Source organism: Protopterus annectens, chromosome 17.part0 (assembly GCF_019279795.1).
Source record: "Protopterus annectens isolate FY-2018-M chromosome 17.part0, PAN1.0, whole genome shotgun sequence".
In the NCBI taxonomy this organism is placed as follows: domain Eukaryota; kingdom Metazoa; phylum Chordata; order Ceratodontiformes; family Protopteridae; genus Protopterus; species Protopterus annectens.
Window position 1 is genome coordinate 12,205,294 of NC_056751.1, and position 17,747 is coordinate 12,223,040.

Consider the following 17,747-nt stretch of genomic DNA (forward strand, 5'->3'; position numbering starts at 1 on the left):
GTCTATTCCTTCTAGCATGTCGAGGGATCAGTTGCTAATGTCCTCTCCTGCTCAGCTGGTGAACCTGGGAATATTGAGGCAATGTTACAATTGCCTCATGTACACAGACAACCCTCTCCTCCTCCCACAAAACACAAATACATGCGAGAGATGCAACTATACGGCCAAACTGGAGGCTGAGCTCTCTCAACATAGGACTGGCAAGACCAGACAGGAGGAGAAGGTAACCACACACACTATAGACCCAGTCTCACATAATACCATCACAACCTCAAATCATACACATAAACACACAAAGACATACTGGAGGCTCTGATCAAAAATCTACCAAAACAGCAGAGGCCACCAAAGCAGACACCCAAACAACTACCACCTCAGAACACAACACCTGCAACACATAGACCACACAGTCAGAGTGTCAAGCAGTCACAGCCCTTAAGGCCAAACACAATGCCAGACACACTAGTCATTGGTGACTCCATAGTCAGACACACTGATGTCCCGCTCACCAGACTGAGTAAGGAGAAGGTCACAGTAAGCTGCCTGTCAGGTGCTAGAATCCACCACATAACGCATGCACTCAGGTCTCTCAACAGCAGGTACAAGTACGACTCAATCATTGTCCACGCTGGTGTTAACGACCTGAGACATACCTCCTTGGACTACATGAAAAGAGACATAGAGGAGCTCTCTGATTATGTAGCCCAAGCAGGTATGACCCTGACCTTGAGCAGTATCCTACCTTCACCAAGAATGATGCCACAATACAGAGATAAGATGATCAGCTTTAACAATTGGCTTAAACTCTGGTGTCATTCAAAGGGATCCAATGTCTGTCTGCCTGGGATGACATGCTGGACAAGCCACGCAAGGGACGGCTTGCACTTGTCACCCCTGGGATTCCGGATTTTGGCAAAGGCTCTTGCCACCCCATAGTGCCTTTTTTAGGCAAGGCTCAAATTCTAAACCTACCACCCTAGAACACAACAAAGAAAAAAAACTAAGGGTAATGCTGCTCAATGCCAGAAGTCTCAACCTCAAGATGCACGCACTCGAGGCCCTTCTCAGTATGGAGAACATCGATGTCTGTGCTGTGACAGAAACCTGGTTCAAGGCTCCTGAGAGCACCCCAGCACTATCAGGTTTTACCTCATATCATGCGTTCCGGCCCCAAAACCCGGACAATACCAAGAAAGGAGGAGGGGTATCCATATTCATCAAGGACACCCACACCTCAAGATTGGTGGCAACGCACGATGCATCGGAAACCATCCAGGTGCAATTAACCATAGGCAAGACTGCTCTGCAATTTGTAGCATGTTACAGGCCACCCTCGCAAACTCAGGATCCTCACATGGCCTTCCTGAAAACACTGGAGGGGATAAATGTATCTCCGAACACCATCATACTAGGTGACTTCAACTACCCTAATATCGACTGGGAACACTATTCAAGCCCAAACACTCTAGCCCAGAAGTTCCTGGAATTCATAAACTCATATGCCATGGAACAACTAGTCACCATCCCCACAAGAGGAGAAAACATACTTGATCTCATCATCACGAATATGGGAGCACAATGTTCAACGCCGGAAGTATACCCCTCACTGGTGAGATCAGATCACAAACTAATCTTGCTGGAGGTCCTCATCCCGCCCCCACCCGAAATGAAAAAGACCACAGTAAAGAACTTCTCAAAAGCCGACTTCACACTTCTAAAGACTAGTGTGGTCTCCTTTAAGGCCCCTGAGCTGGCGGTAAACATTACTCAAACCACTGAATCACTTACAAATGCCTTCTACCAGCACCTGCAGGGCTGCATGGATCAGGCAATCCCAAGCAAAACAAAGACTCTTTGTACCAAAGGCAAGCGTCCAGTCTGGTGGACCCCAGCCATAAACAAACTCTACAACAAAAGGAAAAAGCTACTACAAGATAGAGCAAAATCCTTAAAAGGTAAGACACCTCTGATCACTATAAGTAAAAGCTAAGAGCCCTCATAAAAACATCCAAAGCTAATTTTGAGAAAATAATAGCTAAGGACTCTAAAGACAACCATAAGGCATTCTTTAGCTATGTCAGAAACCTAGGAGGAAACTCCCAGATATGCTCAGAATTAGTTCAAAATGATGTGAAGATTACTGATCCTACAGACATTGCCAACATACTGGCTGACAGGTTCAGTGCAAACATCTCCCTTCCCAAAAGGAGAGATATCTATACCAAATGATTGTAACCCCCCAAACATCTCTAACGCCCAGGTTAGAACTGCTCTCTCCAAGGCAAAGAACACAGCATCCATGGGACCTGATGGTGTCCCCGGCTGTGTGCTCCATGAACTCAATGAGGAATTAAACCCACAGTTAGGACAGCTGTTTAATCTTAGTCTCACCTCCGGATACGTAGCCAGGGAGTGGCGCACAGCGACTGTGGTCCCACTTCACAAAGGCGGTGCCTCCACCGACCCTGGAAATTACCATCCCATTAGCTTGACAAGCCTTATCTGCAAAGCCATGGAGAGGATCATAATGGATCTTATAAATAAAGACATAGGGAATTTGCAGACTTTGGATCCAACCCAGTTTGGCTTTGTCAAAGGCAGATCATGCCTTTTAAACTTGGTTGACTTTTTCGAAACAGTCACCAAGGCCATTGATGAGGGAAAGGCAGTCCATACAGCCTACCTAGACCTGGCGAAGGCTTTTTATACAATACCCCACTCGGGTATCATTGAAAAACTCATCAACTTAAATGTAAACCCATACATTACAAGATGGGTTGCAAACTGGCTGAGTGACAGAACCCACAGGGTCAGAGTTGCTGGCCCCATGTCAGACTCAAAGCCTGTCACAAGTGGTGTCCCACAGGGCTCAGTCCTGTGCCCACTCTTGTTTGGCATCTACTTTTCTGAAGTACAAGCAAACACAGGAGGATTATGGCTGACAAAGTTTGCAGATGACTGCAAACTGGGCGCTGTAGTTGAAAACACACCCGACACAGATATCCTTCAAAAGGGTCTCACAGAAACCGATAACTGGTGCCAGAGCCATGGCCTAAAGTTAAATGCCAAGAAATGCATAGTCATACCCTTCGGGAAAAATAAGGTTACCCCTAGCTACCATATAGGTGGCAATCCCCTGAACACAGAAGAAGTTATTAGGGACCTGGGAACCCAGGTTGACAGTAGCCTTTCATTCGACACTCATATTGCTAAAGTAGTTAGGAAGACCTTCTACATTGCCCACCTCATCATGAAGGGTTTCACATCTAGATCAAGGGAGGTCATAGTCTCCCTATACTCATCACTCATCAGACCAATGATCGAGTACAATGCCCCATTCGGAATGTATCTGACCCGACACTTGCAGCAGCTGGAGAGGCCACAAAAGTTCCTCACCAAAAGGATAAAGGGTCTCAAAAATCTGTCTTATGCTGCCCGACTGAAAGAACTTCAGTTATATTCAGTTGCTTACTGCTTGCTCAGAGGTGACCTGTGCCTGACATACAAGGCCATGTCAAACCCAGATTTGATGAACATGCTTCATCTCAAAAAATCCAGATCCCTCAGAGCCACAAGGGCGGGAGACTTAAACCTCGACACGGTTATTAATAGGACGTGCTGGAGGGATAGATTCATCACCCAAAGACTCCCTATGCTGTGGAACAAAATCCCGGTTTATGTGAGGCAGAGCACTTCGCTGGCCTTGTTCAAGAGGAATCTTGACCAATGGATGGGAGATCGCAGATACACCCCAGGGGTTACCTCAGTGTCACTGCTCGACAGAGGCACAGCAAAATAATGGGCATAGTTTCTCCAAACTAAAGGGGTGGCGTAAGCCACAAAACTATGGGCTAGGCTTATAAATGCCCTCGGGCAGATAGTCTAGTATGAACCTATGAACCTATGAACAAAGTGCTCCTCTGTCTGTGGTGTACTAAATGCTTCTGTGCCCAGTTCATCCCTGTTTGAATTCAGTCAGCTGCTACACAAAAATGTAGTACAACAGCGAGAGCCCATTTAGTATGTCAGCATAGCACAGCAGGGGAAACTTATTTAGTGAGTCAGCACAGCACAGCAGGGGAAAACCTGTTTAGTGAGTCAGCATACCACAGCAGGAGAAAACCTAGTTAGTGAGGTATTTATTGTATACGTTTGTAACTGTGTTTCCACATTGCACTGTGCATTCCACCTTCATGCTTATGAGTAATGCATAAAAATGATCCATTTGTTAGGCATAATGGTAGAGCTAGGCTCATTACCATACTGTGGTAATGAGACATCTGGTGCTGTCATTATAATTTATCTACTGAGTAATTTCTTGGTATGGTGCAGCACCTTTCCATGTTCATCTCAGTCTTGACTGATACACAGTATACTACTCAAGATGTTAAGAGTATGATGTTGCTTAGTATGGTTAATGTTGCAAGACAAAAGTTTCAATAATGATTAAAAAGTTATTCACTGAGGCACATACTTTTAAGTCTATTATGCATTAGTTTTGGTTTCATTTCATGTAGATACTAGTCAACAATGGCGTAGAGTAGTGAAAAAATGGTATATGGTGAAACCTCACCATCATCACTTATAGAGAGCAGATCAGATTTCAGTGAGGCAAAAGGTTTGCCTGCACTTTATGGAGCTGCATTGCCAGTATGGTTTTCCTGTCATTCAGCAGAGGTGTAAGGGTAGTTGTTTTGCGAGATTTAATGTGATTCTTATTGCTCTATGCCGGGCTACATAATAACAGGTGAGAGTCTTGATGCTTTGTGAAATGCTGCACCTGTAAGTTGCTCATTTGGATCAGATGCTACTACAGTGGTTCTGGCATCATAAGATGTCTGCAGCTGGGAGGGGCTATTTACATATGTACTCCATGCATGGAGTACAATGCCTGCATAATTGGGTAAGACTTTGTACAGTGTCTTACCCAATTTTGTAGATTGTTTTATGTATCACATGGACTTTGCTAAACCATTCATGGAGAACTGTCCCTGCTACATGAATTAATGTTTTTATAAATAGTGCCCTTTTATTTTTGAATGCATTGATATTCATTGTAGATAGTCTATAACACTGTAGTATATTGCTTAAAAGGGCTTGTCACCTATCCTTTGGCACAGTGGAGGTTAGTCTTTTCCAATTACTGTGCCTGGTATAATGAGTCACATTCTTCAAATTGTCCATGTACAAAATCTTTGCATTACTTTGGTTCCTGCATAGATAAGGACATTTGTCACTGGCAGTTGTTCAGCTGTTGAGCATAATACATCCTTTGGATTAGATGTATTTGATTCTTCTGGCTTATCATATAGAAACCATGATTGATTCTTCTGGCTCATCATATAGAAACAGTGACAATCTCCATGCTGCCTTCCTTCCTTGTATCTGATGTGGCAGGAATGTGCTTTTAAGAATAGTGGCTGCCATTGTTGGTGTGCTGACATCACAGAGGAAAAACTTCCTATTAACTTTCTTAGGTTAAAAATTAATACTAAAGACCATTGGTGTACTAGCAATGTGAATCTTTTCCACACAATTAGGTTCATAGATGTGAACTTGACTAATGATCACTAGGGCATTTTTAAGCCTAGCCATGCATCCCAAATCTCTAATAATTTCTGGCATAAGAGGGGCTTAGGAGATGAAACATTTAAAGGCTGTCTGTGTCCATTTGTGACATAGGTGCCAAAGGAGGGAGGAACTTCGTTTTCCCCTTCCATTTGTCCACGTTACACTTGATTTGGGTTAGGGAGGAAATCTGCTTCACATGAATGGGGAGCCTGTTCTAGAGAAGGTGTAGTCTCTGTGATACATACTAGTCTCTAAAGAAGGTTGTATTTATTTCACAGGTAAGGTTTAAGTTTTTAGAATGAGTAATTCTGGTGCTGTTAGTTTTCCAAGTTTTCCAAAGTAAAGGCAGACATATCTGGTTTGCAACTCTGGGGGCAGTGCTTATCACTGCAGACTAGTTGCCCTGTATACAACTAGATGTTTGTGAAATTTCAAGGGTGCTTTTGCAGGAAAAATGCCATCTCGTGGTGTCTGCATCTGTTCAGGGCACTACCAAACACTGACTTAAAACTACTAAAGTAGACCCTAATAATTTATGGATAAAGTATTTAGGGAGATATTCTGAAGTTAGGTGAGAAAGTTGCTGATCAAGCAGTACTTACTGAAAAGAAAAAAATTTACATTTTCAAGAATTATAAATAGTGGGGATTCAACTAATTGGCTACTACCTGGCTACTAGTAGTGCTGGTCTCACAACTGCTTCATTGTGTTGGAATACAATGCCCCTTTGCTTCTTCTTTCACCAGAAGCAAAACAGTAGCACTACTCCCAAGATGAGAAGCAGGCCACAGCTTCTTTGGTGATCAACAGCCTTGTCCCAGATGATGCAGGGATCTCTAGGCTTGTTGTAGCCTTTTCCAGGTAGATGCTTTGAATAGCAGTCAGATAAATCAGGAAGGTCCCAAGCATGCACTCACTGCTCAATTAGAAACAGTCAGAAATCAATGTCCTCTGCTCCTTCTCTCACCAGGAGCAAAACGGAAGCATTAATCACAAGATGAATACTAAGAGGCAGAATGTGTGCTGTCCAATGATTAGTTGTCTTGGACTAGATGTTGCATATTTTAAAGGTAAGATGGAGAAAATGGGTTAATATCCTAAGAGTTGCAGTGTGCACTTTGAAGTTAGATATGAAAGATGGGTATTTCAACCTTTAGTAATCTAAGGGTAAAGTCGCTAATTTTAAAAGAACAAAATAGACTGCATGGGGTTGAGCACTTAGTATTCTGGCTCTATGGAATACAGTGGGAGCACCAGTAAATATAAATAGATGAAAGGGGAATAACTTTGCAATATGATAATTGTTGTGCTTACTGACACCAGACAATAAAAGAGGAGAGGGAATTAATTATGTGGTCAAATTAACATAAGGGGTAGTCAAGCAGAGAGACAGTGAGTTTAAACACACAACAGCAGGGTGGGAGGGTAGGGAAAGTTTAATTTCTGTGTGACTCACAAGAGACACAGTTCTTGCTCTATCCTAGTTTATATATGGAATAGAAAGCAAAATACAATTAAAACACATTGTAATGAAAATACACTTGAAAGCAATAAAGCAATGCAAATTACAAGAAATCAATATAAGGGAAACAAATTAATGACAAAGCTGAGTGAGCTGTTCCAGTAAAGCCTTTAAATGTTTTATTTTATTTCCTCAATACAAACTTTAGTACCTAGCTCCTCCCTCGGTTCATATGTAATTAACCTTAAGTGACTTGTTCTAATTTCCATGTGACTCACAAGAAACACAGCTTTAGCTTCATTCCTAGTTTAATTATTCAACAGAAAACAGAATCCAGTTAAAATACAATGTAATGAAAATGTACCACAATATACAAAACAGAAGAAAACAATAAAACAATATAAGGAAACGCAAATAAATCTTTCCCTCACAGCAGTCTATGGCAGAGTCTGAGTGAGATTTTCTAGTAAAGCTTGCATTGAAGCTTCCATGACTGGGAATCTCACCTGGGCAGCAGGAGTGAAAGTGCTGAATCCTAACGACTAGACCAGCAGGTACTCCCCTTTAAATAGGCACATACTAGGCAGTCAAGTCTGTAGACCTGTTACATACCTAGCCAATGACTAAATAAAGGTGCGAATTATGCTCTGTACCTTGTGCCTTTGAAGTAAACACTTTAACCACTAAGCCAACTCCCAACCCAGATACTGGGGAAACGTCAATCCCTAAGTGAATATAAGGACTTTTTTTTTCAGTTTGGGAGTAAGTACTGAAGCAAATGCAATGTTTTTCTATACCATTATAAAAGTTGTGCAAAAGAATGATGCAGTTTTTTGAAAAAAAAGGTGTCCTACACCAGTCTAATTGAAATGGAAGGATTAGTGGATAAGCACTTTGCCTGAAATAATCATCCTAGTGGCTATCTTCAGGGTGCAGCCACAGTTGTTTGCATATGTTCAGGTATAGCCCTTCGGTAACAATCCAATGGATGTAGAAGCACAGAGATTTGATATAAAAGTGTGTGTAGTTTTGTAGTCCTATGTATGACCTCACTTGCAACACATTTTGAGGCATATGTACATTTAACATGACCTCCATCTCATCTGGTGACTTTCGTAGTTCATTCCTTAGTCTCACATTCACGGTAGGAAGGTTTATTTTTTTGAAAACCTCACATTTTTCTCTGCTAGTTTAAACACCATAATGCTTTAGTCTGTCTTGACCATTCCATAGGTTACCCAACTAATTTTCATCATTCTTTTTGGCAGTGGACAAGATACCATTAATGTAAGACTGCATATCGAGACATAATTCTGGATACAAGTACTCAGCAATTTGATGATTCAGAGTATACAGATGAAAATAAAAAAGAAAGAAAGAAAGGGAAAAGTTCACAACAAATAAAAAGAAAAACATACTGATTGATGTCTATAAGGCAAAGAAAATACATACCAAAAGGGCACTGCTCTGTTGCGTAGCAACAGATTACAGGGGAATGTAATACTTTTCTACCAGAAAACCTTCAGTCTGCAGAAAAAAGGCATCATTTTTCCAAAAGAGAGTGTAAGAAAAAGTGGCAGGGAGGCAGGTGAAAATGAAGAAATCGAAACTTAATATGGAAAGACTGAAGAACATTATTGTAAGAAAAAAAGAGGAGAAAGACATACATTGCCTACATGGCTCAAGCTGTGGTTGTACAAAGCTGGATGAGAATTGTGTGCTTACAAATGTTATAAGCAGTGAAAGCAGTGAGATTTATAAGACTAATGGTGATGAAGATCATTCCCTTGTAATAATTGATGGAACAGATGTAACTGAATTAGAAGCTGAAGATTTTTCTGATCTTATCTGAGAAGGGTTTCTTGTAATTGGAGATTAATTTATTAATTCATTTATTAGATAGTTTAGGTTATATAGGTGTTACACACACACAAAACTCATATAGAAAGGGGTGACAGGTCACCAACAATGAAAAGATTTTTGGGTAAATACCTAGATGAAAAAAAGTTTTTTTTTAAAAAAATGGAAATGTGTAGAAAAACTGAACCAAATTTTGGGCACACATGCTCAGATAGAATGCTGTGCACTTGTCAAGATCAGGGAAGGGAATGTCTGCAGCAGAACACTAGGCAGAATTTTTGCCAGGTTGCAAATTTAACAGTTCATAGATAGTAATATTTGTTGCATCCCTGATAGTTGTTAATACTAGGAGCATTAAAAATATGTTTTTTTATTGAGAAGTTTGCTATGTTCCTACAGGATTGGTGTTATTGTTTGTGAAACATGGTTAAAGAACAATGACTGGAAACCATTTCTGTCAAGGGTATAAATATTTTTACTCTAACAGAAATTCTAACAAAAAAAATCAGGTACAGGTGTTATAATAGGGATAAAAGATTGTTATGACACCTATGATTATTACATGTTCAGTGATCATACCGATAACTGTAGATTGTGTGACAGTGACAATAAAGATAACCCTGGAACATATAACAATTTTTGGAGTGTATAGACCACCAAAGTCAAGCACTGATGACCTAGAAGAATTCATATATTTCTTGCATGAAACACCAGGAAGGAAGAATAATCCTGGCTGGGGACTTATATTTACTAGAAACAGACTGGAATAATATTGATTTAACAGCATTAGTAATGAAATTATTTACAGTGTATGTTTTGGGACAATTGCTTAAGAATGTAAAAAAGCCTACTAAGGAATTGAAAATACTAGACATGTTTGTGTTCTTAAAGAAATTACTGTTTTTTTATTGATGTGCATGTGCAGTGATCATGGGGTTATAAAAGTTAATTTGTTACTAAATAATTCTGCCAAACTGAAATCTAACCCAATGTACAGAAAATTAATAATAGATTATATGGAAGTAAAACAGTCACTATGTAAAACTAATTGGAATGATACATGTAGTGGAAAAAATTTAGGAGGAATGTGGAAAGTTATGAAAGAAAAATTGTTTGAATGCAAAAAATTAAAAACACATTTTACATCAAGATCTAGGCACACAAATTCAAATAAGAACAAGATACTTGATTAAGGTGAGAAATAAACAATATAAGAAATGGAAAAGAGGTTAAAGTATGACTTTGGAAACTAAAATAAACAGGCTGAACAGTCAAATTAAACGTAGTGTGAGACATGATCAATAAAAATTTTAAGAAAATGTATATAAAGATACTTAAGCATTATACAAAACCATTTTATAGTTACATTAAGTGTGATAGCAGTAAAAACATACAAATTGATAAGCTGTGTGTAGATTAAAAAATTATTCTCAGACACAAAAGATTATAGATATGTTTACATAACCTAATGCAAAGCAGTTTGGCTGCACAAAGGGGGGCATGGTAAATTGTCTTAATAACATCCAGGTAACCTCAGATGCTGAAATCAAATTACATTATATCGAAAAGAACCATACAAGCAAGATCTAATCACAGCTCAGAGAGAAGAAGGAATTAATAATAATCACTTGAGAACACTTTGGCATGAACTTACAGTACCATTATGTCTGCTATTTACTAGGTCATATAAATATAGATAGATTCCTCAAGATTGGAGACATGCAATTATCAAATCTGTCTTTAAGGGAAAGGAGAGTAGGACAAACTATTGGAAAGGTTGGACCTTGAACGCATATATCAGCATGCATATGTTGAAAATAGATCTATTAACACTTGTAACATGATGTGCTATAACAATATAATAACACCTATGAATGAAAAACTGTGTTGTGATATAATTTATATAGATTTAACTTCTGCATTTGATAAGGTCATACACAAAACACTGATCAATAAATTAGAAAAAACTACATATTGATGTACTGTTGATAAGATGAATAGCTGCATGGCTTGCAAATAGGACATGGCAAGTATCATACAGCAATTAGACAGGTCACTTTCAAGGTTAGGGTCAAAGTGTATCCCAGGGCTCTATCCTAGGCCCATACTTGTTTAGATTGTATCTTTCACAGCTATCTTTTATGTCTGAGGTATTCTACAGTCTGTATGCAGATGACTTGAAAATGAGTAAACTGATTGTGTGTTACAGATAGAGCGTGTTTGCAAAAGAAGTTGATTAAATTGACCTTTTAGGCACTGGAGAAAAATATGCTGATAAATACATTAAAAACTAAGCATATGACATTTGGGAGACATGAAATGAAACGTGAATGTTTACAACAGCACACAGTGATTGACACTATAGATTCATTTTAGGATTTGGGTATATGGGTAGATCCAGCTTTGAGTTTTTCTGATCATATCACCTGATAATGATAGTTATAGAACTATAGGTTGCATAAAAAGATTTATAAAGTCTAGAAAATCAAAAATTATAAAGCCATTGTTTGTTAATTACATTATACCCAAACTTGAGTATGTGATAACAATATGGATACCTTATAAGAATTCAAGCATGAGTAAACTGCAAAGAATACAGTGGAAATATACCAATGGCATTCGTCTATGTGTAAACGTAAGTTATTATGAAAGACTAAAATATCTGAACTTGTACAGTGTCTCGTATAGATGTTTAAGAGGAGACCTTATTCAGGTATATAAGGAATTTAGAGATAACTACCTTGTGGAATGTTTGGGGGTTATAAAAATGTAATCAAAAATCACCAGACAACCTATGTAGAAGATTCTGTAGGAATAAAAAGTGTATTAATTGGTTCTCTGACAGAGTAGCTGATGTATGGAAAAGACTTATCAAATTACATTAAAGCAAGTACTAGTTTAGATATTTTTTTATGATCAGTCTGGACACATATTATGGGAACAGCTGTTTTGGTATAGTGGCAAGCTAGAAGTCCATTCTAGTCTGTGTTTGAATTAATTATATGTATGTATGTACATATTAGGCATTCCCTAATGTATTTGTTTATTGCCTTATGCCAACTGAGCAGTATGGAGGCAACGCTGAAAAAAGATGGCTGTACGTGAATAATATTTTGTGTGTATTAACAGCCAGATTCTTAGAAGATTGTTCTGTTTCCATCTGTGGCTAAGAATGTACTAGATTATTCTTTGTGAAACACTTTCCACTGTTAGTGATGACAAAATGCCTTGTTATTTATAGTTTCAGGTATGGCGCAGTATTCAGTACTACATTTATGGTAAAGAATGTCTCCACAGATATGCACATCTCCTATTTTCCCCTCTGTACTACTGGCACCGTAGGGATAGCATAGCTCATTTGCTCCACTTTAATTTTGTTAATATTCCTGCTATTTCCAGTCACTGCAGTTCTAGCTATGCCTAAGTATGTAGGGCACTTTATGAGTTTTGTGATCTTTTGGGTTGGCATTTTTTAAATTAGTTTTGACTTTTACTCTTTCAAGTTGATGATTTCTTTGCTCAGAACTTGTTAAGGATCTATCAGATATTTAGACTGTTTTTAACTGCAGACTTGTTAATACCATTTCAAGATAGCACATATAATAGCAAGGATTCATAGAGATGTGCTGTTCATCCTTGCGGAAGTACATAGATTTGCAGTGATTCATGGCACGAAAGACACTGATTACAAATGTGGTAATGCAGCATTATGAAGCATGCAGCCCTGCACTGTGGGTAGCCAAGAAAGAGAGCAGAGATACAGTTACTCGGAAGGGTACAGTAACACCTGTGTGTGTGTGTGTGTGTGTGTGTGTGTGTGTGTGTGTTTACTTAAAATAATGTAAAATTCTTAATGTTTTGTTGACACTCTTTGGTTGACAAAGCAGGCAGTTGACAGGTGTTTGAGATCAACAATCCCCAGGGGTGGGGAATATGCCCTTTCTCCAGAGATTGAGCAATCCTGGAGTTGTAATAAATAATTAGCAGGGGGTTCAGGGTGCAATGGAGCTTGCCCTCTGCAAAACAAATATATATTTTTTAATTTGCTTGCTCCAAAGTTAATACTGAGAGCATAAGCAGAAGCTTGTTGATATTGTGTTGTCAACGTTAATATGCTAAAGTTAACGTCAACTTTTTGCTACAGTCAATCTAGTTAACTAGATCCATATATATATATATATATATATATATATATATATATATATAAAGATAGATAGGTCGACATCTGTATCTAATCTATTTGTCTGTCTGTGGATGGACACATACACACACACACACACACACACACACACACACACACACACACACACACACACACACACACACACACACACACACACACACACACATCTTCTAAGTATGACAGAGATGCAATCCATTGTGAAAATGTCATAATAAAAGCTTTATACATGAGCCAAATAGTGGCACCTAAAAGCAATGGCATGCTTTGTAGTGCATCTAAGGGCACATCAACACAAAAAAGGTGTTTCATGCATGCAAACTCTACATTAATTGACAATTTTAATTTGACTAGATGATCAACTATTTTAGCACTAACTTTGTAAATGGGAAGGAGATAGTTATCGCATGAGCTTCTTTCATAGACACTTTAAATATCTATATATGTATCTGTAAACATATATGTATATCCTGGATCCTGATCAGAAGAACGAATGCTCACAAGAGCAAATGCTGGAACATCAAAAACCTGGAAGCTTAAATAACGAACCACAAAAACACACATGGTTTTTTGCACCCTCCACACCCCTTACTAATAATAGATACAAACTCTGAGACTGCATTACAATGGGGAAAGGAGCAAAACCCCAAGTCCCTCCATACTGCAACCCTGCACAGTGACTGTCCATGCTGTTCAAGATTCTGGGGTTTCAGTGTTTGCATCTTAATCTTTTAATGTTTGCCGTTGTGAATGTTCGTTCTTCTGATAGGCACCTCTATATCTATATCTATGTCTACATCTATATCTGTATCTATATCTTTAACTATATTTATATATATCTTATATCTATATCTTGTATCTGTATCTATATTGATATCTATATCTGGTTCCCCTGCATTTTACAGACTGTGTATTTGTTTGACAAACACATGGCTGTGATTTAGTGTCAGTGGAGCAGATGGCCAAATGGTATATATGTTGAAGGTACAGATGACTGAAGGGTGGATATGTTGATGGTATGGAATATCAATACAGGTAAGAGGGGTTAGGGGGGTGGGAGTTTGTGTGTGTGTGTGTGTGTGTGTGTGTGTGTGTGTGTGTGTGTGTGTGTGTGTGTGTGTGTGTGTGTGTGTGTGTGTGTGTGTGTGAGTTAGGGTCAGTGTCTGGGATGAGTGAAGGATGGGTGTTGTGTGTTTATGTGCCAGTTTTTGTATTTTAGGTTAAGGGTTAGGTTAGGGGATAGGTTAGGGGACAGATGTATTGTTTGCATGGGTTTGTGAATGTTTGTGTATCTGAGTCTGCTAGTGTAGTGGTAGTGTTACAGAAAGGTTTTAATGATGTTACTTTGTAGGGTTAGAGTTGAGGGAATAGTCAGCGGGTCAGATTAGTATTATTACCCATTACTGAGCTCATGCAGGTGGGGGGGACAGAGCACTCTTAAGTATAAATTTGGTAATTCCCTTCTGCTTTAGCAAGAGAGATAAGTGTATCCTCAACAGACAGGTGTTCTCAAGCAGAATCTCTTCTTCTCAGATTCTTTAGGAAGATGTTCTGAAATTTCCACAGGTACTTCACAAACCCTTTGTTTCTGGCACTCCACCCAAAATCTTTATTCTAGGCAAACAACCACCCTCTATAACAGACCCTTTTTCCTGGAATCTATATCATTAGAATTATTTTTTATATATCGTAAATGAGGTGTGATTGTTGGATTTGAGCTTACTGGCTAGTATAACCATACAGCTGTACTGACTATATGATTTTCTTAAAGAACAGCCTTCATTAACATAATTTAAACTCCATTTTGGCAAGGTCTACCAACACTATGTTGCAAGATGTATATGCATATACTTGCATATGTATTCAGGAATATAGTTATGCTAGTGGTTACATTGTAAAATAAACCATTTTATAAAAACTGTATTAAAAGCAATGGTGATTCCTGATTAAAGTCAGATGCATGTGCTTCATTCCAGCATTATCATATCTGGTGTCAATTAAGCAACATGTTGTACAAATGCCAAGTTACATCCCAAAAGGTTTGAAAGTAGTTGGTTATATTCAATTAATTTCACAGTACGCTATGTAATATTTATTGTTGTAGTCAGAAGCTGATAGAAACATTATGAAATTAACAGGCTGACCTAAAGTGAAAAAAATGCAGCTGCCTGAGAAGCTGAGCCTGTTTAGTAACTCCATGATGATTTCCATGTGAAGACTTCCTGAGACACATTTCTGCTTTCCAAGTTTCATTGTGTTGCTGGCTCTTTAAAGTTACAAACAAACACTTATTTAACTGCCTTTTTCCTTGTTTGCAGGAACTACAGAATGGAGTATAATTACTGTACTGAAATAGCCCTTTAGCATTCAAGACTTGGATTCCCAGCTTTGTTTGTTGCTTAAGTGCATACCAAGACTGCTGATTCATTTTTAAAGCAATTGTAGCGGAGGTGAAACTGCAGCCATGCTAAAGCAAATCTTGGAAACTATGTACATTGACCCAGAACTGTTGGCTGAACTCAGTGAAGAACAAAAACAAATTCTGTTCTTTAAGATGAGGGAGGAACAGATCCGTCGATGGAAGGAACGGGAAACCAAACTGCTGAGAGAAGAGGAGAACCAGAAAATAGTTAAACCCAAGAAAGGTAGAGGCAGCACAGAGTGCTGTTTTAAAATGTGCAGTACTTACACCTAAATTATGTTGGTGCACTTTGTAGCAGTTTGTTTACATTTACAATTGTTGTGCATATATTCCTGTAAGCTACTTGAAGTCAAATCTAATTTTAGAAAAGTTTTTACCCCACTTTGGAGTACTTGCTGAAGCACATCAAACTAGATTATTTTTTTATATTCCAGAGGCTTGAAAGAAATATTAACTGTGATCTGAGCCTGTAAAATTTAATTGCTTTGAGACTGTAAATCAGTCCCCTCTAGACAATGCAATGAAATATAGTAATTTAAGAAAATGTAGTCCTCTAAATATGTAAAAGCTACTTACTAACTGGAGACAGGCAACATATGAAAAACAACACCTAATACAGTGTTTTGTGAAGTTTAATCCATCTATGTGTATTTCCAAGAGACAAAGTTGTAAGATCACAGTGACTACCACCATTTCATTTGAACAGAAAGCCAGAAGGTTTTACCAGATTGCTGTGACAGTGTCATTTCTGACTACAGCTGCCACATGTTGACCATTTCATTTGCTTAGTACCTTTACAGTCCTCCCACCCACAGTTTACTTGTCTTGATATAGTTTTTGCAAACAAGAACATTTAGAGTACCAGTAAGGTTCCTAAAATCAATATAAAATAACATTTGAACTGTCATTCAAGTTACGCTGAACTGCTTGATGCATCATTGAAAATGAAATATTATAGTTAAATAAAATATCTTACAGTTAAGCAAGTAACATTGTAAAAATGTCAGGTTCAACTTTACTTACAAACTGAATAGTAGTACACTTTGCTAACAGTGAATGTAAGTGGACAAATGTATAGTGCAACAACTATATAGGGGTAATTCTGAAGTGGAAAAAACACAGGACATCAGCACCTGAAGCACTTGTGTCCCCACCTGCAGTTAGCATTGGCTAACGTGTACACTATACATGGATGTGGTGAAAGAGAGATGAAGTCACATGGTCATAATATGTGATGACATTTCTTACCTGTGGCCTTCAGGAAGCCTAAATACCATTAATCCATATACATGCATGTTTTGTCTGTTAGGAACATGCTCGGTATGTTGAATTAATTTTGTAAGTGTAGTGGTAATTTATTGCAAAGTCATGAGAGGCACTCTGATCTTACAGAGATATCTTTCTCTTTTCTTATTTTAACATCTAATTTTAGCAATAAATTATCATACCTTGTATTTGTGTTCTCAGTGCTCTAGTTGGAGTATAGAGTGGCAACTGGATCTGCTAATGTTCTGATGACTTAGCCTCCCATAAATAATTCTATTAGTACTGAAAACCACAAGACAGCAAGCAGTAAAAACTATTTTATTTTATCTCTGTAACCCATATCCCTAAGCCCTATGTATTTCTTTGGGACATAGATGGATGTACCGATGTCCTAGGCATGTATGACATGTGTATAAAAAACAGAACTGGATACCAACACCAGGATCCACAACGATGAAACAAACAAACAATTATCCACAGCAATGTGGTATCCTCAGAGTGTATGACATGTGTGCTTAGTGGGAATATTAATTAATAAAGGGTCATTATCTGAAATATCTGCTTTATAGATACAATTCTAATTCATTAAACATTTTTGGAAAGTAAATCAAACTACTGGTTTTGAATGCAGGATATGATAGATAAGTAAATTATGCAAAAATAAATAAATAAATAACATTGCCTGTGCCCTTTTCATGTTAACTAAAAATAGCCACAGTATTTGAATGAGTTAATCTGGTAATCAAGAAAGAGATTAGTGAATGAACTGAATTAATGAGTTTTTTTTTGGTTTACCCTGTCTCTAAAATATCACCAAGATTTCTGGAATTACACACCCTTTGACAGATGATTGTAGAGGGCTGGGGCTGATTACTGATATTCTGTCCAGGAGGACTGAATGCTGACAGAATGATTATGTAGGTAATGAGCAAAAACAGAAAACAAAGGCCCACTGCTCCATGCAATAAAAAAAAAACTTTTAATTA

General features: G+C 38.2%; 1 protein-coding gene across 1 annotated transcript in view; it reads left to right on the forward strand.

Moving 5' to 3' along the window:
- The window catches only part of SH2D4A (SH2 domain containing 4A), an 886,351-nt gene that overhangs the window by 301,633 nt on the left and 566,971 nt on the right, over positions 1-17,747 (forward strand). The window contains exon 2 of the mRNA XM_044059754.1: positions 15,392-15,718. Coding sequence (XP_043915689.1) covers positions 15,538-15,718 — 181 coding nt within the window. The 5' untranslated portion in view covers positions 15,392-15,537. The remainder of the gene's footprint in view (positions 1-15,391; positions 15,719-17,747) is intronic.